This window comes from Tenrec ecaudatus, chromosome 1, assembly GCF_050624435.1.
Source record: "Tenrec ecaudatus isolate mTenEca1 chromosome 1, mTenEca1.hap1, whole genome shotgun sequence".
Taxonomy (NCBI): Eukaryota; Metazoa; Chordata; class Mammalia; order Afrosoricida; family Tenrecidae; genus Tenrec; species Tenrec ecaudatus.
The window spans coordinates 165,307,020-165,329,324 of NC_134530.1; the positions used below are offsets into that span (position 1 = coordinate 165,307,020).

A 22,305-nucleotide genomic window follows, 5' to 3' on the forward strand; every position below is an offset into this window, starting at 1 on the left:
AGGAAAGTGAAGAGTCCAGAGATTGGGAAAATTTTTTCTTACCAATGACATATTGGACAAAGGGCTAATTATCAAAATATACAGAACTCTACAACAGCTCAATAACAAAACCCAATTAAGAAATGGAAAAAAGATATGAACAGACAGTTCACCAAAAATACAGTAAAAAAGTCTAGCAAATACTTGAAAAATGCTCATGATCACTAGCCATCAGAGAGATGAAAAATTAAAACCACAATTAGATACCACTTTACACCCACAATGCTAGCCAAAAGAAAAAAAACAAAACAAAATAGAAAACTACAAATGCCTGAGAGGATGTGGAGAGATTGGAACTTGTATACACTGTCAGTGCACTTGTAATTATATACAACCACTATGCAAAACGATAAGGAGATACTTAAAGCAACTGGAAATTGAAATCCCGTTATGATCTAGCAATACCACAATTAGGTATATATAAAGCCTAAAGAAATAAGAGTGGAGGTATGCTCTCCTATGGTCATAATTGCATAGTTCAAATAGCATGACAACAACCAAAGCAACAGCAATCCTGTCACATGGGCCACTAGAAGGTGAAATCAACTCTACAGCATCAAACAACAAGATGCTATTTTAGTATTACCCATGTCACACTTCAGATAAATGGATTCAGGCAGACTACACGCTATACTACTATTTCATGCTTGACTATTTCCACTCAATCCTATGCTGTAGTTCTACATGCCAGTAGTTTGTACCTATTCATTGCTGAGTCAGATGGTCAGTACGAATTTAAAAAAATACTGTTTACTTTCCTATCTATGTAAGATAGGTAAGATAAACAATTCTGAGGAGAAAACAACACGACCGGACGATTCAGGGGGACAGGGGAGAGGAGGAGGAGGTGGAAAGGGAGGGAGGGGGCCTATAAACCCAGAGAAAAGGGAATAACAAGATGTGATCTACAATCAACAGTGAGGAGGGCATAAATGTCTGGTGGGGTTTGATCGAGTGCAATGCAGCTGAGAGGAATTTCTGAGAGCCAAATAAAGATTCAACATGATAGGGGAACAGAAGGAACGTAAAAGGAAAGAGGGGAAAGAAGTAGAAGGCAAAAGACAATTCTAAAGGTATAAATATAGGCTATATATATCAATAGGGATATAGGTCTATGTACATATATTTATATGGTAAGTATCAAGGTGGACATTGGGCCTCTACTCAAGTCCTCCCTCAGTGCAAGAATACTTTGTTCTAATAACCTGGCATTCTGTAATCCTCACCTTTCCAACACGATTGCAGAAGAAAAAATGGGTGCATAAGCAAAAGTGGTGAAGAAAGCTGATGGTGCCCAGCTATCAAAAGATATAGCATCTGGGGTCTTAAAGGCTTGAAGGTAAACAAGCGGCCATCAAACAGGGAAGCAACAAAGTCCACATGGAAGAAGCACACCAGCTTGCGTGGTCATGAGCTGTCCACAGGATCAGGTATCAGGCATCAGAAGATCCAAAACAATCATATCAATGTGAACGAGGGGGTTCGAAGTGGAGAGGCAAGTGTCATCTGTAGATAATTGGACATCCACTAAGAGATGTTTCACAAGGAAGGGATGAGCCAGCCAGGGTGCATGCAGTATAGCACCTACAAAACACAGAACATTCCTCTAGTTCTTTAATGCTTCCTCACCCACATGATCATGACCCCAGTTCTACTTTACAAATCTGGCTAGACTGGATATACAATGGTACAGATAAGAGCTCTCAACATGCAGAATCCCAGACAGACAAATCTCTCAGGTAGAGTAATAGGAGTAGTGATACCATGAGGGTAGGCCAAGGTGGGATGAAAAAAGGGTACCAATCGCAATGATCAATGTATTTCTCCCCCCTCCCCTCACCCTGCAACGAACAATAGAAATGTGGGTGAAGTGAGCCAGCGAGTGGTGTAAGATATGAAAATAATAATTTATAATTTATCAAGGGTCCACGAGAGTAGGAGGGAAAAGAAGAGGAGCTGATATCAAGAGTTCAAGTAAAAAAAAAATGTTTTGAAAATCATGATGGCAACATATGTACAATGAATGTGCTTGATACAATTGGTGTATAGATTGTCATTACAGCTGTTAGAGCACCCAATAAGATGATTTATATTAAACATACAAACAAAAAATTGCCACGCCCATATTCAAAGACGCTTCAAAAAGTTTGTGGGAAAAAGTTCCATTACTCCATAAACTTTTTGAAGTCCCTTCATAGTACTTCACGATAACGATCATATCAATTTACATATCTGTTCCTACTATTGGAATTTTAGCTGCAATAAATACAATAAGGGAGCCTTGGTGGCATAGTGGTTACGCATTGGCCTGCTAGCTACAAGGTCAGCAAGTTAAAAAAAAATCCTAGATACATTCTTATCTATGTCCTTTGATGATGTACACCAATTTCTGTTGGGGGTATACCCAGGAATGGGACTGTTGGCTATTGGCATATTTAGTTTTAGTATCAAAGAGTTTTCCAAAATGGTTCTACAAATGTACATACTCGTTAGAAACTTATGAGGGTTTATGATGCTTGCTTGTGTGCTACACCTTTGCCAATACTTGGCATTGTCAGTTCCTTAGTGTGTTTTTTTCTTCCTTCCTTCTTTTGTTGCACTGGCTGGAACTTCCAGTATAATGTAGAAAAGAAGTGGTGATAAAAAAAAAAAAAGAAGTGGTGATAGTGGATATTCTTACCTACGTATGATGGTTGCTATAAAGTTTTTGATTAAGGAAATTCTTTTATTTCTAGCTTCCTGAGTGTTGCTTTTTAAAAAAACTTAATATGAGTGTGGAATTTTGTCAAATTTCTACAGCTATTGAGATAATCATAGAAATTACACTGAATAACTGTTTAAATAACAAAACTTGCAAAATCTTTATGTATTAACCTTTTTAGGAATTACTAGATTTGATTTGTTAATATTTTACATTCATGGGAACTATTGGGTAACATTTTTCATTTCCTTTAATGTTCTTGTTAAGTGTTACTAATGAAGATATCTGGGACTTGAAATTCCTTTTGTCAGGGGAGCAATAAGTGATCCAAAATCAGTAGCAATGGGAGTGTAAGTAGCCTGGTAGGGATTCAGCAAGGACAAGGTACGGAGAGGAATTACTGAAACCCAAATGAAGGTTGAGCATGATAGTGGGACAAGAGGAAAGTAAAAGGAAATAGAGGAAAGAACTAGGTGACAAAGGGTATTTATATAGGTCTAAAGACTGGAATGTACATATGTAAATATATTTATATGAGTATAGGGAAAATCTATGTGCATATATTTATAGGTTTAGTACTAAGGCAGCAGATGGACATTGGGAGTACAAAGGCAGCAGATGGACATTGGGCCTCCATTCAAGTACTTACTCAATGCAAGAACACTTTGTTCTATTAAATTGGCATTCCAGGATGCACACCTTCACGACACGATTGCTGAAGAAAAATATGTGCATAAGCAAATGCGGAGAAGAAAGCTGACAGTGCCCGGCTATCAAAAGATATAGCGTCTGGGGTGTTAAAGGCTTGAAGATAAACAAGAGGCCATCTAGCTAAGAACATCAAAGCCCACATGGAAGATGCACACCAGCTTGGCTGACTACGATGTGTAGAAGGGACCAGTTATAAGACATCAAAGAACTAAAAATTCTATCAGTGGGTACCCATCTTCCTGATACGATCACTGAAGACAAATGTGTGCATAAGCAAATGTGGTGAAGAAAGCTAATGGTGCCCAGCTATCAAAAGATATAGCATCTGGGGTCCTAAAGGTTTGAAGATAAACAAGAGGCCATCTAGTTCAAAATCAACAAAGTCCATATGGAAGAAACACACCAGCCTGTGTGACCACGAGCTGCCGAAGGGATCAGGTATCAAGCATCAAGGAACAAAAAATCATATTATTGAAAATGTGGGTGAGTGCAGAGTGGAGACTCAAAGCCCACTGGTAGCCAACCGGACACCCCTTACTGAAGGGTTGTGGGGAGGAGATGAGCCAGTCAGGGTGCAGGGTAGCAATGATGAAACATATACCTTTCCTCTAGTTCTTAAATGCTTCCTCCCCCCCAATATCATGATCCCAATTCTACCTTGCAAGTCTGGCTAGACCAGAGGATGTACATAGGTACAGATAGCAACTGGAAACACAGGGAATCCAGGACAGATGACTCCTTCAGGACCAGTGGTGAGAGTGGCGATGCCTGGAGGGTGGAGGGAGAGTGGGGTAGAAAGGGGGAACTGATTACAAGAATCTACCTATAGCCTCCTCCCTGGGAGATGGACAGCAGAGAAGGCGGGGGGGGGGGGAGGGAGATGTCAGATAGTGTAATATATGACAAAATAATAATAATTTATGAATGATGAAGGGTTCATGAGGTAGGGGGGAGTGGGGAGGGTGGGGGAAATGAGCAGCAGATATTAAGGGCTCAAATAGAAGGCAAATGTTTTGAGAATGATGATGGCAACAAATATACATATGTTCTTGACACAATGGATGGATGTATGGATTGTGATAAGAATTGTATGAGCCCAGAATAAAATGATTACTAAATAAATTTTTTTTTTTTTTTTTTTTTTTACTAAATAAATTAATAATGAAAGAAATGTCTTTTCTCAAAAGGATTTACAGATTTAATTTATTTGGTAAACATTTAGATTTTCTATTGTGTTTTTTGGGTAACATGTTTTCAAAGATTTTTTTTTCATTTTATCTAACTTTTTAAATGTAAAGTTGTTCAGGAAAATGGGCAAACAGTAAAGTCATACAATTGAACACCACTCTCTAATGAAAAGCAGCAATCTACAGACATTCTGAACAATCAACACCATGGAGCAATTGCAAAGGCATTATAATTAGGTACTCAGTGAAAGACACAAAGGTCCATACACACACATACACCCACATTTCCAAAATAGGCAAATTAACCTATGGTGATAGAAATCAGAGAAGTGGTTTCTTTGGGGATGGAAATTACTCAGGAAAAGCCACGCGGGTCCTTTGGGGATGATAGTAAAGCTCTGTACTTTGATAGGGTATGGGTGATATGAATGTATAAAATTGTAAAAACTGCTAAAAATGTACCCTTAAGATCTATGTATTTCATATAACTCAATAAAAAATAAAACAAAAAACTTTTAAGATATAAAGTTCATTTTATCCTATGATCGATTTGAATTGTTTTTAAGGTATACTTCTTTTTTCCTCTCAATGAAATCCTAAGGTATTTGAGGGGCTGGATCACATATATTTTACTTGATTTCTTGTGACAAATTCAGTAAGCATGTAAAGAGTACACTATACTAGCTGAAAAATAAAAATATATACTAGCTGAATGAATGGATTCATGTAACACAATGCCTGGCACAAAGTAAGCACTCAATATATACTCAGTGTTATCAGTATCATTTTCTGGGAGTGTGTAGTAGGATGAAGTGAAGAAACAGCAGGTTGCTTACTCTCTGCCAGGAAGGTCTGGTATCATGGGGAATTGACTGAGTTCTTTTGAAAAACTGCCTGACGTTATAGTTTTGGTGCCTTCAGTGCCTTCTGCTCTTCTAGATTCTTGGCTTCACTTTTTCCAGCTTCCTTACCATTTCTGCATTTCACAATTTGGGTCACAGCTGTGATTGATGAATCGGGCTTCATTTCCCATACGGTAACTGTCAATCACCATCCCGCTATCCAGGTTCAGACAGTAGTGGTCACTGTGATTATGATACTGTTCAATCATCCGATTCCTGAGGAGATGAGGTATGATTCCAAGTCAATGAAGATTTGGTCAAAAATAAATTTCAAATCTTACATTTTCCATTCTAATCTGGTACTAGCATCATTTTACTTAAGAATTATCATTTACTACAGTACCTGAACTCTTGTTCGCTGACAACCTCCCCCAGGTACTCAATGATGAACTGCCCAGCTTTTAGGGGTTCTTTAGTTCTGATGCCCCAGCCTTTTTCTTCAGCTCGAAATCGTTCTAGACATTGCACCCACTCGTGCCTCTGTATCCTCTGGTTACAACACTGCTCACCACAGGGGCAAGTATTGGGAGAACATTCAGCAAAGATCATTCTAGAAAGAAAAAAAAAGTTCTAAGTCAATTTGAACTATATATGCCTTAAAGCAGGGGTCCTCAAACTACAGCCCCGCGGGCCACATGCGGCCCACTGAGGACATTTATCCGGGACAGTGGGTGTTTTAACCCCGTTTTGTTTTTCACTTCAAAATAAGATATGTGCAGTGCGCGTAGGAATTTGTTTGTAGTTTTTTTTTTAAAAATTATAGTCCGGCCCTCCAACGGGTCCGAGGGACAGTGAAATGGCCCCTGATTAAAAAGTTTGATGACCCTTGCCTTAAAGCATTAGTTTTTGAGATTTTTACATTTTATTACTGGAAATAACACACATTGGAAATAATATTTTTATATCAGAAATGATTATTTCTAGGATAGAGGACTATATGTACTTAAAATCTCTAGTGAATTAACAAATAAAAATTTCGAAACATAGCAGATGAACGTTGTTTAGGTATGTTATCTTTTTAAAAATGTTACTATTTTCTGACTTTAAAAATCCATTGTTTTTGCTGAAAATGTACACAGAAAAATATTGACCAATTTCAACATTCTGATTCAATGACATTAATTATATTCTTCAAGTTGTACAACCATTTCTCACCTTCTAAATTATTCCTTTACCCTAACATGACCTTATTGTTCCCTAATGTCTTCTCTAACTTTCTAAATTGCTGAAGTTAATTTGGGTTCACATTATTAAGCTAAACTCAAATTAAAGACTTCAAGGGTTTTGGTTTGAAATGACCTCAGGGCAATAGTGTGGGACTCACACCTTGTCCTCTATGACAATTGGGAATCCTGCCCAGCACCCGCGCCCATCAGGATGATTCTGCCCAGCACCCGCGCCCATCAGGATGACGCTACAGAATGCTCACTAACGGCAGCGTGCAGGCCTTCTTCTTTTTTAAAGCTTCTGCATCTTTTGTGGGAACCATTTGGTTTTGGTATACGGTTTGGAAGACAAGTAACATTATTCAGCATAATTAAAACAAGGAAGGATGAAAAAAAGAGAGGTGGAACAAATTATCAGTTTATATTTATAGTATAACTTATAAATCCTATTAATAAAAAGTAAATAAAAATTCACAGTTCACAGTACATTCTCAGAATCAGTATCTCCTTCCCAACAGTATCATCCTAGTTTCAGGGTCAAACAGAACACTGCCAGATCACACACAATGAATACAAAGCAGAGAAAATGTTTAATATATTTGCTGATATGATAAGATATGAAAGGAAAAAAATCCAAAAACTCCAAATTAAAACATATGAACAAGGCACTATCTTAACTAATTCAACTACCTTTATTCTATGATTCTTTGCCTTTTACTGCTGCATGAGTAATGTTGAACAGCCCACCCCAGCCCTCTGAAACAATACTTGTTTTGCTTCAGTGATTATGTATAGTATTGGATTTTTCTGCCCCTCTAATATAAGGCATTGTGGTTTAGCAGCAGAGTTCTGGCCTTCTACGTAGGAGAATCCAGTTTTATCAAGGACTAAAGCACTCCATGTATATCCATGACCTGTCTGCCACTGGAGGGCTGCTTATTGCTGTGAATTACCAGAGTAAGATAGACTGTGAAGAAAGGCCTCAGAATCTATTTCTCTCAATCAACTCATAAAGAAATCTGCGCTTGCCATGGTCCTAGGCTGCTGTTCCCGTCTCACTGCTTCGCCGTGCAAATAAAATCTGGTACACAGAAGCTAGCACGTCCCTGTGTGTGATGCGTACAGGAAAGGGCCTTAAGTTCTCTTGTCGGCTGTTCAGTAGATTTACTGAACATCTATCTATTCGGTGAGAGCCATTTTTGGAGGGTTTACTGTGATCTGGGAAATAACAAACACTTGATTTTCAGGGCAACCATGGCTCTGCGAATCCATATCATCTCCATTTTGCAGGATAAGAAAAGGAACAGAATGGTCGTGTGAGAGTCTTTATGTAATAAGGGGATGGTGGTATTAGGTGCCTCCGATTTCAACTCATAGTGACCCATGTAACAGTAATGTTTTCTAGGCTGTAGTCCTCAGATCTCTCTCCCACCAGAGACTTTATAGATAGGTGGTTTCCAGAGGACTAATTTGAACCAGCCTTCACAGGCCTCTGGCTGTGGTCAGGAAGGGAAAGCCCACCCCCACCCCTGGGGAACAGTTGAGCTGGAGGGCACTCTAGGAATGCCTGTTTAGCTGAAGTGTGGCCAATTTGGAGCATTAGCTAGTGTCCCTTCATGCCACCCCATTTAGGGGTGGCCCTAAATGGCCACTACAATCTTACACTAACCCTCCAACCTGTACATTGGAAATTTGCACCAGGAAATCATAGCAGCAGTATTTCCTAAAACAATAGACCATTCCAAAATCCAAGAATCTGAAGATGGGCATTAACACAGTACACCTGGCCCACAGAGAAGAAGCACACGGCCTAAGCGAATACAAGGTGTTGAATGGACCAGGTAGCAGACACCAAGGAACAAAAACAATCATTGTGTGATCACTTTCCTCACATAATCGCTGAAGACGAAAGTGTGCATAAGCAAGTGTGGTGAAGAAGGCGGATGGTGCCCGGCTACTGAGAGATAGAGCGTCTGGGGACTTAAAGGCTTGAAAGCAAACAAGCGGCCATCTAGCCCAGAAGCAACCAAGCCCACACGGAAGCAGCACACCAACATAGGTGATCGTGAAGGGCAGAGGAGACCAGGTCTCAAACAACAAAGGTGGGGTGGTGGTGAGAAGCACATCACCGTGAAAGAGGGGGAGTGTGTAATGGGGACCCAATGCCCATCTGTAGATAGCTGGACACCCCTTCCAGAGGGGTAGTGTGGAGGAGATGGGCCACTTAGGGTTCAGTGTAGCAACAATGAAACTCAAAACCTTCCTCTAGTTCCTGAACGCTTCCTCCCCTCCCAATCATCATGACCCCAATTCTACCTTGCCTTGAGGACCTGGTTATACCAGAGGATGTACAGCAGTGCAGTGGGGATCCGGAGGCACAGGAAATCTAGGACAGACGAACCCCTCAACACCAGCGGTGGGAGTGGCGACACCAGGAGAGAAGGGGGTGTAGAAAGGGAGAACCGATCTCGGAGATCTATGTGTAACCTCCTCTCTGGGAGATGGGCAATGGGGAGGTGGGTGAGGGGAGACGCCGGGGAGTGTAAGATAAGATATAATAATTATTTATAAACTACCAAGGGACCGGGATGGGATGGGGAGGGAGGGGGACGGGGGGGGGGGAGGGAAACCGAGCTGATTCCAGGAACCCAAGTGGAAGGTGAATTATGAGAATGACAAGTGCAATGAATGTATAAGGGTGCTTTGCTCAATTGATGTATGTACAGACTGTGATAAGAGCCTTATGAGCCCCAATAAAAAGATTTAAAAAAATACAGTACATCTGGTAGAAGATACAGAATTAAACTGGGGTAGGAGATAGGTAAAAGGGAGCTGATGTCAAGGAGTCCAGGAAGGAAAAGAATGTGTGGAAGCTTATTGCGGCAGCGATTGTACAACACTGCTTGATGTGATTGAACTATAGAATGATACTCCCAATAAAATATTAAAAAAAAAAAAAAGAAAGAAATCTGCAATTGGATCAGGCAGTTTAACACTCTCTAGTGCTTGGGGTCACCATGAGCTGAGGGCTGATTTAACAGCAGTTAACAATAACAACCAAAAAAAAAACTCTCCATGAACAATTCCTATCTTTTCTGGGAAGAATCCTGATTTCTTCTCTCCCTTTGGTATATATCTTTTTTGGGTTGTTTTAAATGTGCATCTATTAATTTTCACCAACAGTTTTATTGGGATATAATCCACTTATTATACAATGCAATAGTTCACTCACATCAAGAACAGTTGCACAATCATCACCACAAATCAGTTTTAGAATATTTTCTTCAGTCTTGTACTCATTATTAGCTCCTAATTTCCCCCCAGCCGCCTCTGCCCAAACCCCAAGGAACCGTGTAAATCTAGTGACTGTGTTTATAGACTTACATAGTGTGGATTTCATATATAGGAAAACAAAATAAGGATAACAAAGTAAAACAGATAACCTCAATAGGAAGGAAAGCATAACATTTGAAAAACTAGAACAAATTTCAATGGATCACAAGGAAGATCAAATGATAGGATGCTAAGTTTTAGTCTAACTGCATCTGCAACAATCCACTTTCCAAGGCTATGGGCATCCCTGGTCTATGGTCAGAGGGGACCCATGAAGGCTTAACCATGTGATTTCTGCTTCACTCCCCTCCCCCCACTCCTTAAACTGAAACAGCTTTGAAATGGGTCAAAAGAGAGACCAAAGGATACTTACATTCTGACCTAACATCTGCCATAATCGACTTTACCATGCTGTCTGATAAGAGGGCTAGTCACACTCAGCCATGAGAGGAGGGGTCAGCAGACGCTTTAATCTAACTGGGTTGGGGGCTTTCACTGTTACTCATAACCAACTGCAGACCAGCTGTTTACAATTTGAGCTCTGATACCATTCCCTGCTTTTGATTTGGATTAAATTATTTACAATCCTTGGATCACATAGGCTGTTGTGCTTCTTCCATGTGGACTTAGTTGACACCTCTCTTAGATGGCTACTTGTTTGAAAAAAAGTCTTTAAGACTGCAGATACTATTGCTTCTGATAGATTCTATGGCATATAGCTTGCTTTGCTTTTCTTTAGAGGGCTCATCCAGCCTCAAGATTTAAATTGTTAGCATCTTTTCATAATATTTCACCTATATTTCCATATTTCATAACATATACAATAAAATCCATGTGGATAAAATTAAAAATCACAAATATTATATAAAGATCACTAATTATACGAAGCACATATTTTGCTTATTGTTTCTAGGGGGAAAAGCCCGGTAAACATACCAAACTATGAATGTGATGTTGCAATCTAAGATATGAATTAGTGCTACAAATTCCTGTTATTTTAAGTCAGATGAGTCTTTTAAGGAAGTACAGAACTTTTTTTCTTCCAAAAAATTGTAGAAAAATTCCACAATCTTTCAAGTCTACATTCCTACAAACTTTTTAAAGATCCCTATAGAGATCTAGACTGGATAGCTATATTCCTCAAAGTAAAATGTATATTCCTTAGGAAATTTATGTGTGACTGACTTAACATGCTAGGCCAGGGATGAAGAGGTTTGGGGAGAAAGAGGAAGAGAGTGCTATCTTCCTTTCAGATGGAGAATGTGAGGGCTTGGCATTCTTCTGGAGTGAAAAGTGAAGTCTCCTAAATAGTCTCTCTGGTGCACAAATGGAAGTGAACCAGTTATCTTCACAAGAGAGCCTACAGAGGATCTAATGAGTTAGATAGCAAGTCTGAGGTGAGACAATAGAGCTTATGAACTGAGAGTAATCATTGCGTGTGGTACTATATGCCTCACTAGGAATTACGTTCATGTCCCTCTAAGTACTCAGTTTTGTTACCCCCTGCCCCCCACCCAGTTTTGTTACTTAAGATGTCTGTTCTCAATCACGATGAGCTAATGCTGTGGACAAATGGGCACAGGAATGAAAAGCTGCCTGAAATTAATTATAAGACATTAGTAAGGATGATAATTGCTCTTGAGCATTAATGACAATATTGTAGAAAGAAACTACCAGAGAAGACATAATATGCCTAGAAAGAACGTTGGTGACTCTTGGACAAAAAGAAAAACCCAGTGGACAAAGACTGGACGACCTCCTACTCTGAGAAATTGAAGTCACCGTTGAGGTCTGACTTTAAAATAAAGAACCATTAAGGAAATGACAGGAGTCTCTTGGTGGCAAAAACAATTAACACTAAACCACTGACTCAGCTGGTGGTTGAAATTCATTCAGAGGAGACTTGAAAGGTCAAAGCCCTGAAAACCCAATCGAGTAGTCCTACCTTCTAAACACAGGCCACTCAGAATTCACTGGATGGCAAGTAACGACAAGAGAAATGGCAAGTTTGAAGAAAGGTTGAAAAAAAAAAAAAGATCCCCCAATAAAATGACTTATTTTAAGAAGTCTAAAGAAACTGACCATTGAGGCAACATTTGCATAACACTAATTTTGCAGACAATAAAATATCATGTGAAAAAGACAATAAAATATCATGTCAAAACCTAAAGAAATGCATGTTCAGCTTGTGTGATTCAAAGATGACAACAACAAAATCCAAGTAGGACGAAGGGAAAAGTATCAGAGTTTAAATTGTGAACACGCAATGTGCAGAAGGCTCTGGAGGGGAGGACAGTATGAGCCCCAAACCCATCTGCAGACTATACAGTCCGATTAAGCCTCTGGCACACCCGCTCTAGTCACAGGTGAGGGACTCCAACAACTTTACTATCAGACAGAGATCACTGTAAACATGATTATGCTGGATTAACTTGATAATTTGTCAGTTGACCACCCTCTTGACCCAACTTGAATAGGTTCTAAGCTCAAGTTTTTCTTTCTTGTTCCATGATCAAAATTTCTTTCCTGAAATAAAAGGAAATAGAGGAAAGAACTAGGAGGCAAAGGGCATTCATAAAGGTCTAAATAAAGGCATGTACATATGCAAATATATTTATATATGAGGATGGGGAAATAGATCTATGGGCACATATTTATAGGTTTAGTATTAAGGTAGCAGATGGACATTGGGTCTCCACTCAAGTACTTCCTCAACAAAGAATACTTGTTCTATTAAACTGGCATTCCATGATGCTCACCTTCCCAACACAATCCCTGAAGACAAAGCAGGTGCATAAGCAAATGTGATGAAAAAAAGCTGATGGTGCCCATCTATCAAAAGATAGAGCATGTAGGATCTTAAAGACTTGAAGATAAACAAGCGGTCTTCTAGCTCAGAAGCAACAAACCCCACATGGAAAAAGCCCACCAGCCTGTGTGATCACGAGGTGTAGAAAGGATGAGGTATCAGGCATCAAAGAAGAAAAAAATCCAGGACGGATGATCCCTTCAGGACTAGTGGTGAGAGTGGCGTTAACAGGAGAGTGGAGTGAGAGTGGGGTGGAAAGGGGGAACTGATTACAGGGATCTACATATAACCTCCTCCCTGGGGGATGGACAACAGAAAAGTGGGTGAATGGAGACGCCAGACAGTGTAAGCTATGATGAAATAATTTATAAATTATCAAGGGTTTATGAGGGAGGGGGAAAAATAAGAAGCTGATGCCAAGGGCTTAAGAGGAGAACAAATGATTTGAGAATGATGAGGCCAATGAATGTACAAATGTGCTTATACGTTTGATGTATGTTTGGATTGTGATAAGAGTTGTATGAGCCCCCAATAAAATGATTTTTTAAAAATGGGAAATGTCAGTTTATGAGATAGTCCATAAGTGAGAAAAGTAGGTGTGATACCACTTTAAATGGAAAAAGATGAGCAACAACTTGTATAATAGGTCAAAGGCAAATTATGTCATGAACTTATAGAACACTATATAACTCATAAAAGAAATGAGTTGTGGGCCTTATCAATACATAAAAGTACATATATATACAATATCTGAGAGAACTAAGACACATAATACTATATATTCTATCAGCTATTTTAAAATTTTTAAATTTTAAAACATTATATTAGGGGCTCATATAAATCTTATCACAATCCATATATACGTATACATACATCAATTGTATAAAGCACATCTGTACATTCTTTGTCCTAATCATTTTCTTTTTGGTTCTTTACATTTTATTAGGGGCTCATACAACTGTTATCACAATCCATACATATACATACAACAATTGTATAAAGCACATCCGTACATTCTTTGCCCCAATCATTCTCAAAGCATTTGCTCTCCACTTAAGCCCTTTGCATCAGGTCCTCTTTTTTTTTTCTCCTCCCTCCCCGCTCCCCCCTCCCTCATGAGCCCTTGATAATTTATAGATTGTTATTTTGTCATATCTTGCCCTATCCGGAGTCTCCCTTCCTCCCTTTCTCTGCCGTCCATCTCCCAGAGAGGAGGTCACATGTGGATCCTTGTAATCAGTAACCCCTTTCCAACCCACTCACCCTCCACTCTGGTCCTGAAGGTATCGTCTACCCTAGATTCCCTGTGCCTTCAGCCCTCATATGTACCAGTGTACAACCTCTGCCCTATCCAGTCCTGCAAGGTAGAATTCGGATCATGGTAGTTAGGGGGAGGAAGCATCCAGGATCTGGGGGAAAGCTGTGTTCTTCATCGGTACTACATCACACCCTGACTGACCCATCTCCTCTCCCAAACCACTCTGTGAGGGGATCTCCAGTGGCCGACAAATTGGCTTTGGGTCTCCACTCTGCACTTCCCCCTTCATTCACTATGGTACACACACAGACACACACACACACACTTTTTTTTGCATGATGCCTTATACCTGGTCCCTTTGGCACCTCGTGATCGCACCAGCTGGTGTGCTTCTTCCATGTGAGCTTTATTGCTTCTGAGCTAGATGGCCGCATGTTCACCTTCAAGCCTTTAAGACCCCAGACACTATCTCTTTTGATAGCCGGGCACCATCAGCTTTCTTCGCCACATTTGCTTATGCACCCATTTGTCTTCGGCGATAATACCATGGAGGTGTGCAGCCAATGATATGATTTTTTGTGCTTTGATGCCTGATAACTGATCCCTTCGGGACCACGCGTCTATCAGCTATTATCACTACATAAAACTCTATGTACAACGGGGCTTGAAAAAGTTCATGATAAATTGGAATGAAAAGATGAATAGAGTTTTTCCATTAGTTATCCTCCCACCCCAATCAGCTTTTATAAGCCTGCTTATGCACTGACAAGATGTGACTGAACAGTGACATGAGTAAGGCAGAAGTTCCTAACTGACATGCTCAAGCACGAGTTGCTGAAATACTAGACCCTTAGTCCACAGGAGTGTGTGAGAGCAGGGATTAGAAAAGCCTTTGTTTCTGTACAGGACATGTAGCTAGGTTAAGAAGTACTAATGTGAAGTTTCTTAATTCCTTTTTGTTATCGGTTTGCTTATATCAAGAAGAACACAGTAAAAACCCTACCCCAAGGACTATGTTCCTGGTCACTGTTAGAAGGTGCTGTGGTGCAGTCCCAGTCACAGCAGCCTCCGCAACAACAGACCGGAGCTGCTGCTCTTGCGCCTGAGCGCCCTGCTGGAGCCACCTTTCCAATACATCCCTCCCTTCGTTTGGGTGACCCTCTACGACATGATGTGCTTCTCCAGGACGGTGCCTTCCTGACAACATGCCCAAAGCACGTAAAATGAAGCCTGGCCATTTCACTTCTAACTATTCTGGCTTCCTCCAAGACAGAGCTGTTTGTTCTTCTGGTAGTCCATGGTAATTTGAGTATTATTTGTAACACTATAATCCAAATGCATCATTTCTTCTCCTGTCTACCTTACTCCTTGTCTAACTTTGATGTGCCTGTGAAGGCAAATGGCAAATACCATGGCTTAAATCAGATGCCCCTTAGTCCTCAACATGTTATCCTTAGTCTTTCAGACTTCAAAGAGGTCTTGTGCAATAGATTTATACTCAATGGAATACTTAGATTGTTTTTTGGAGAAAAAAATTAATGGTTTTATTGACATGTAAGTGACATATCATACAATTAAAAAAGATTTGTGCAATGACCACCACAATAAACTTGAGAACATTCTCTTTCATGCATTCACTGTTATTAGTCTCCATTCCCGCCCCCTCCAACAAGTGCGGCTTCTATGAATGCTGATTGTGGGTCTAAGTAAAATTTTAATAATAAAATTGTAATAATTTCTTTAAAATTTTAATAATTTCTGATGGTGTTGGTTATTGGTCTAGTTGTATAGATTTTTATTTTCTTTACCTTGAGCTGCAACTGATACATTTTGCATTTAGCAAGCAAGATTATCCCTTCCAACCAAAAACAAAACAAACCCAAACCTCACTGCCATTGGGGGGGTCAAGCTGACTCAAAGTGACCCTCCAGGGCTGGGTAGCACTGCTCCTGTGAATGTGGTTGTAATTGTTACGAGAGTAGAAATCCCTGTCTTCCTCCTGATGGGTTTGAACTGCTGACCTTACAGTTCCCAGGACAGTATGCCACGAGGGTACCTCTAATGATACTGAGACAGTTACATTTTTGAAAGAACTGGTCTGAAATCATTCCCAGAAGTAAGTTTGATTTCTCTGTATTCTATCTGGTGAGGTCTACATGCATAGTTGCCATTTATGCTGTTGAAAAAGATATTTAAGATGCAGAAGTTGTCGCTCTTGCAAAATCCTATCACATCATCTCCAGCACAGTTGCCCCTCCAGTATGGTTTCGGCCATATTTTCCAACTTCATATTTCCAACCATTGTATCCCAATCATTAGAATTATACATTATGATTGCATGTTTGACCAATTTCAAACTGAAGAAATTCATAGAACCCATCAGTTTCTTCATCATTGGTGTCAGTGTGTAAATCTGAGTAACAGACACATTCATTGGTCTTCCTTTTAAGAGTGTGGAAATTACCTTATCATCAGACAACACTGTACTTTAGGTGGATCCTGAAGAGTTCTTTTTGATAATAATGCAACTCCCATTTCTTTTTAATTTGTTAATCCTGGGATAGCAAACTATATAACTGTTCAATTTGAAATGGCCAACATCAGTGCATTTCAGCTCATTAATGCTTATTTATCCTTTTAAAAAACTTCAAGTTTTCCTCAATTTATACTTTGTACATTCCATTTTCTAATAATGAATGGGTGCTTATAGCTGTTTCTTATCATTCTGAATCCTGTCTCATTAGTGTTCACATCATTAAGGTTGACTTTACTTTAAGGAGGCAGCTCTTCCCGTAACACTGTGAATGCCTTCTGACCTGAGGGGTTCACCTTCTGGCGCGGTATACGCCAATGTTCAGCTGCTATTCAGGAGGCTTTTAGTAGTGAGCCCCTTAGAAGTAGATCACCCATTCATTCTTCCTAGTGTGTTTTAGAATGGAAGTGCTACAGAAAACAGTCTACGTGGTCATCTTGCTGGTTTCAAATACAAATGACATAGCTTACAGCGTATCATCACGGCAATACACAAGTCACTACAAAACAACAGATGAATGGTATTCCTATTAGTCAGTTCAATGTTGAAGTCTCAGTGTCATTTTAAACTCGATGGTCCCAAGTCAAAATCATTTCTTTTTTTCTTTTGCCCCTGCAAATCTTTTTTTTAAATTTTAACAATTTATTGGGGCTCATACAATTCTTATCACAGTTCATACATATACATACATCAATTGTATAGAGCACATCTGTACAGTCCCTGCTCTAATCATTTTTTCTCCTCTTTTCTTTTTTTACATTTTATTAGGGACCCATACAACTCTTATCACCATCCATACATATACATACATCAATTGTATAAAGCACATCCATACATTCCCTGCCCCAATCATTTTCAAGGCATTTGCTCTCCACTTAAGCCCCTTGTATCAGGTCCTCTTTTTTTTTTCCCCTCCCTCCCCTTTCCCCCCTCCCTCATGTGCCCTTGGTAATTTATACCTCGTTATTTTGTCATATCTTGCCCTATCCGGAGTCTCCCTTCCCCCCTTCTCTGCTGTCCCTCTCCCAGGGAAGAGGTCACATGTGGATCCTTGTAATCAGTTCGCCCCTTCCAACCCACTCACCCTCCACTCTCCCAGCATCGCCCCTCACACCCTTGGGCCTGAAGGTATCATCCACCCTGGATTCCCTATACCTCCAGCCCTCATATGTACCAGTGTACAGCCTCTGCCCTATCCAGGCCTGCAAGGTAGAATTCGGATCATGGTAGTTGGGGGGAGGAAGCATCCAGGATCTGGGGGAAAGCTGTGTTCTTTATAGGTACTACCTCGCACCCTAATTAACCCATCTCCTCTCCTAAACCCCTCTATGAGGGGATCTCCATTGGCTGACACTAGGGCCTTGGGTCTCCACTCGGCACTTCCCCCTTCATTTAATATGGTATATATATACATATACACATATATACACACACTTATATCGTTGTTGTTTTTTTGCATGATGCCTTATACCTGGTCCCTTGGCACCTCGTGATCGCACTGGCCGGTGTGCTTCTTCCATGTGGGCTTTTTTGCTTCTGAGCTAATCTCTAAACAAATTATAGGTCCCACGCTTTGAGAATAGCATTACTATCTCTCATAAGTATCACTAACAAAAGCATCATATATATCCCCTTGAGATGCAGTCAATTACTTAATATGGCCCTTCTAGTCATAATCCCTTGTGTAATGTATTAAATATTCTATTTTGCTATAATATCATTTTGGAGGTAATTCTCGGCTATGCTAATGTACAGAATTAAGGTGGGATTAAGTCTAAACTTTAGTGGAGGGTATAAACCAAGTCAACCAGCCTTTGTTTCCATGGGGCTATGGTCTACTTAAAAAAAAAAAGACCACACCTCCATTGCATAAGAGTCATCTTAGAAGCAGAAGTAGAGAGAGAAACACCAGGCCCACCAGAAGTGGCAGAGGCCAACACCAGCGGCATGAGGACCATGGGGCAGAGCAAAAGTGCTAGACTGAAACCAGAGACCAAGGCAAGGAGACCACGAGATGGAACAGCAGAGCAGCACTGAGATGATGAGATTATAGCACAATGGTGGTTGGGCATCCTGGCCCAGAGAGGCAGAAGCCAAGCGACCAAGTGCCTGAAAGGTAGAGAACCAGAGATGTGGGTGCTGGGTGATGAGAAATAAAGTTGTGGACGAATGGGGCTGTATCTTTATTGTTTACAGATTCTGACTTGTGGTCACTTGTTAACTTCCCTCAAAAATCCTTGAATTTTTTCTTTGAGTTCTGGGTGGCCATTGCAACACATTATTGAACCAAGCAGGAAAGTAGAGTGTTATGAAAGGAAAGGGTGGTGTCAGTATGGTAAAAAGAGATGGAGCGTGGAGGCCTTATGTCAAGAAAGGTCAGATATGGCCTTTCATGCTATTTCCTCACCCCTGTATGCCAACAGTTTATTCATCAGATTTTTCTCCAAGTTATAGTTTCACTTTCACTGAGATCATCCTACTCCACTCCTTAAATATGGCTTCTGTATATCGAGGGTAGGAAAGGTCCCTAAAATTGTGCTCAATACTTCATGAACATTTTTTCATTTAATTCTAAAAAACAGACTACAAACATCCTAAGTAAAGAATTTAAACCTAAGAACTAAAAAAACAGAAACATACTTGTCAACTCATGGTGGCCCCATTTGCTACAAAGTAAAAGTGATCCATGAGGGTTTCGTGGCTGTAATCATCAGTGAAAGCACATTGCCCAACTGTTATTCTATGGTGCTGCTGGATGGAGTTGAACTGCCAATTTTTAGGTTAGCTATCAAGGGCCAACTTTTGTACCACCGAAGAACCCAGGTAGAGACCCCTTAAATCTCATTAACTTTCTACTATCTCTCTATTCAGCTTAACAGTGAACTTTTTGGATCAACATTTTGAAGGGTTATGAAAGAGCACATCTAACAAATAAAGAAAAGTGTCAATAACTCAAAGGCTGCCTATATGAGAAGGATCAGTTTAGTACATTACCTGTTGAGACAATCATCCACACAGCCCTTCCCCATATCTTCATCAGGCTTCTTACAGTTACATGTCGTAGCCTCGTAACCAGAGAGGGGTTTGACATCAACGTAGACATCTTGAAAAGACAGCAAAGAACAGATTGTGAAGATACAGGATATGTTTTTTCAAGTGCCAGGGTCTGAAAAACACTAATGGAATAAAAGTAGAAAAAAACTGCTCACAAGTTACTCACTTGAACGTATTTTTTTATATAGTGGGACATCTGGTTTTTTGTATAGCTAGAAGAAAAACAGAAAAGTCTTGATATAACATTTGATTCAAATGTCAGACAACAGTATCAATCACCCACCACAAATACAGAAAATTAACATTGTGCCTTACTCATATGGAAATATTTGCAAAGCTTTTTGGATTCCTCAAATAAGGAAACATGCTGTGGTCACTTATACCTTGAAATAAAAGGTGACTTACGGGACCGAATTGAAAGAACTACATTCAACAGAACCAGCACTAAATAGTGTAGAGAAATGCATTTTCAGGTTTGTTTCCTCAGAATGTTGTTGGATGGCCTTAAAGAATACAACAACGGAGATAAATAGCATCATTTGGACATACTAAGATTCTATTTGCCTTCCTGAAAAGAAAGGAAGTTTACAAAGGGATTATTTTTCTTTTTAAAATCGTTTGATTGGGGGCTCGTACAGCTCTTATCACAATCCATCCATCCATCCATTGTGTGAAGCACATTTGTACATTTGTTGCCCTCATCATTCTCAAAACATTTGCTTTCAACTTGAGCCCTTGGTATCAGCTCATTTCCCCCCCTCCTTCCTTACTCCCACTCCTGCATGAATCCTTGATAATTTATAAATTATTATTTTGTCATGTTTTACAGTGTCGACATTTCCCTTCGCCCACTTTTCTGTGTCCGTCCCCCAGGGAGGGGGTTATATGTAGATCCTCGTGATTGGTTCCCCCTTTCTACCCAACCTTCCCTCCACCCTCCTGGGATCGCTAAGCTCATTACTGGTCCCAAAGGGACATTTTTAATATGGTATAAGCCAAAGCAAAATACACTGTTGTCCGGCTGATTGAGACTCATAGTGACACTATCCCTAAGACAGAGTAGAACTGCCACCATAGGGTTCCAAGGCTGCAGTCTTTACAGAAGCCGGTTGCCACATGCATCTTTTGTCAAACAATTGCTAGAGGTGACCTATGTACCTCCAGTTCCCAGCAACTGATTCTGACCCGTGGTGATCCTATGTGTTGTACAGCAAGGGTTTCAAGGCTGTTACCTTTCAGAAGCAGACCTTCTACCAAGATACCCCAGGATTAGAACCACCTGTGCTTTGGTCAGTAAACAAGTGTGTAATCATTTGTGCCATCTAGGGACTCTAAGTGGTCTGGGTAAGCATTGTATATACTTGAGTATAAGCCAACCAGAATATCAGCTGAGGCACCTAATTTTACCACAACAACTGCATAAAAAAATGTGCTAAATAACTCAGCTAATACACGAGTAGATACGGTAAATGGAATTTAAAAGATGAATAGCTTCACTTTTCAGGATAGGAACTGGAGAGTAAAACATTCCACATTGTTTTTATTGCTGTTAAAATATGTAATCATATGGGCCAGTTTCACATTTTAACAAAAGCAATTCATTTAGTGGATAAAGTAAAGAGGACAGACAGGCAAACAGAGCACTTGTACTGCAATTAGGAATGTATCAGAAGTCAGCAGTGCTGTGCTGTATAGGAGCACTCACCAGCACATCCAGTGCTCTCCTTCTTTGCAGCTTAGAAGTCTGAGAGCAATCCTCTCAGAGTTCAAGACAGGCCAACAGAGAAGAAAATGGAGGGAAATATCAACCTCTTTACACCTCTCAAAATTACTGGTAATCTTTGGTAAAAATTTGGCCAATCAATCAGCTTATCTGCATTACTAGTAGTAGTTATTTCCCAATGGTTGCTTTTCACTATCGAGTTTAAAGGTTGTCCTTAATACAAAAATCATAGGGGAAAATTTTTAGGGAAGCAAGAAAGAAAATCAACATCTTCCTACTTTTAGTTGTCCATATATTTAAAGTGTTTTGTTCTTTTATTTAAGTACAAGAGCGTTAAATATTTCCCTTGCTTCCTTTGCTAGAGGAATCTCTTTTGTATGTGTAACATAAATTTCATATTGATGGGAAGAATTTCCAGAAAATAAACTGTGAAATTCGTAGCACTGCTGGCATTGCATCTGAATTCTCCAGAGACATGTATCAAACAGGAATCTCACAGAACAGAATCTTTGCTTCTAAAATAAAAGGCAAGTGGAACAACAGATAGTTGCCTAGGGAACCAAGAATATACAGCTATTTTGTAGTACAGGTAAAGACAGATAGGTCACAAGAAATATGTATGCAATTAATTTTTCTTAGTCTCTAATCTCACAGGGTTCTTCATACTTTATGAGACTGTAACAAGGAGGCAGATAAAACACATATCTTCTCTCATCTTTGCCACATAAGAATAAAACCTGGTAAAATAAGCTTGTACCTGATTGTGTTTCCACTGCCAGAGGATGTCATAGGGAAGCTGGAAGTCAATTCTCTTTTGCCTTAGATACTTTCCTGAAACAAACAAAAACAAAAAGAACCCATCAATTTTCAATATCAATTCTGATATTAG

The 22,305-nt window shown here is 39.8% G+C and overlaps 1 protein-coding gene across 6 annotated transcripts in view; it reads right to left on the reverse strand.

The window, feature by feature from the left end:
* The window catches only part of ASH1L (ASH1 like histone lysine methyltransferase), a 224,459-nt gene that overhangs the window by 35,643 nt on the left and 166,511 nt on the right, over nt 1-22,305 (reverse strand). For 5 of the 6 annotated variants that reach the window (XM_075562771.1, XM_075562762.1, XM_075562781.1 and 2 more), the window contains 5 exons: nt 22,174-22,247; nt 19,860-19,905; nt 19,634-19,742; nt 5,884-6,090; nt 5,610-5,756 (listed from right to left, as the gene is read on the reverse strand). In XM_075562771.1, coding sequence (XP_075418886.1) covers nt 5,610-5,756; nt 5,884-6,090; nt 19,634-19,742; nt 19,860-19,905; nt 22,174-22,247 — 583 coding nt within the window. The remainder of the gene's footprint in view (nt 1-5,609; nt 5,757-5,883; nt 6,091-19,633; nt 19,743-19,859; nt 19,906-22,173; nt 22,248-22,305) is intronic. The other variant, XM_075562808.1, reaches the window with a different exon arrangement.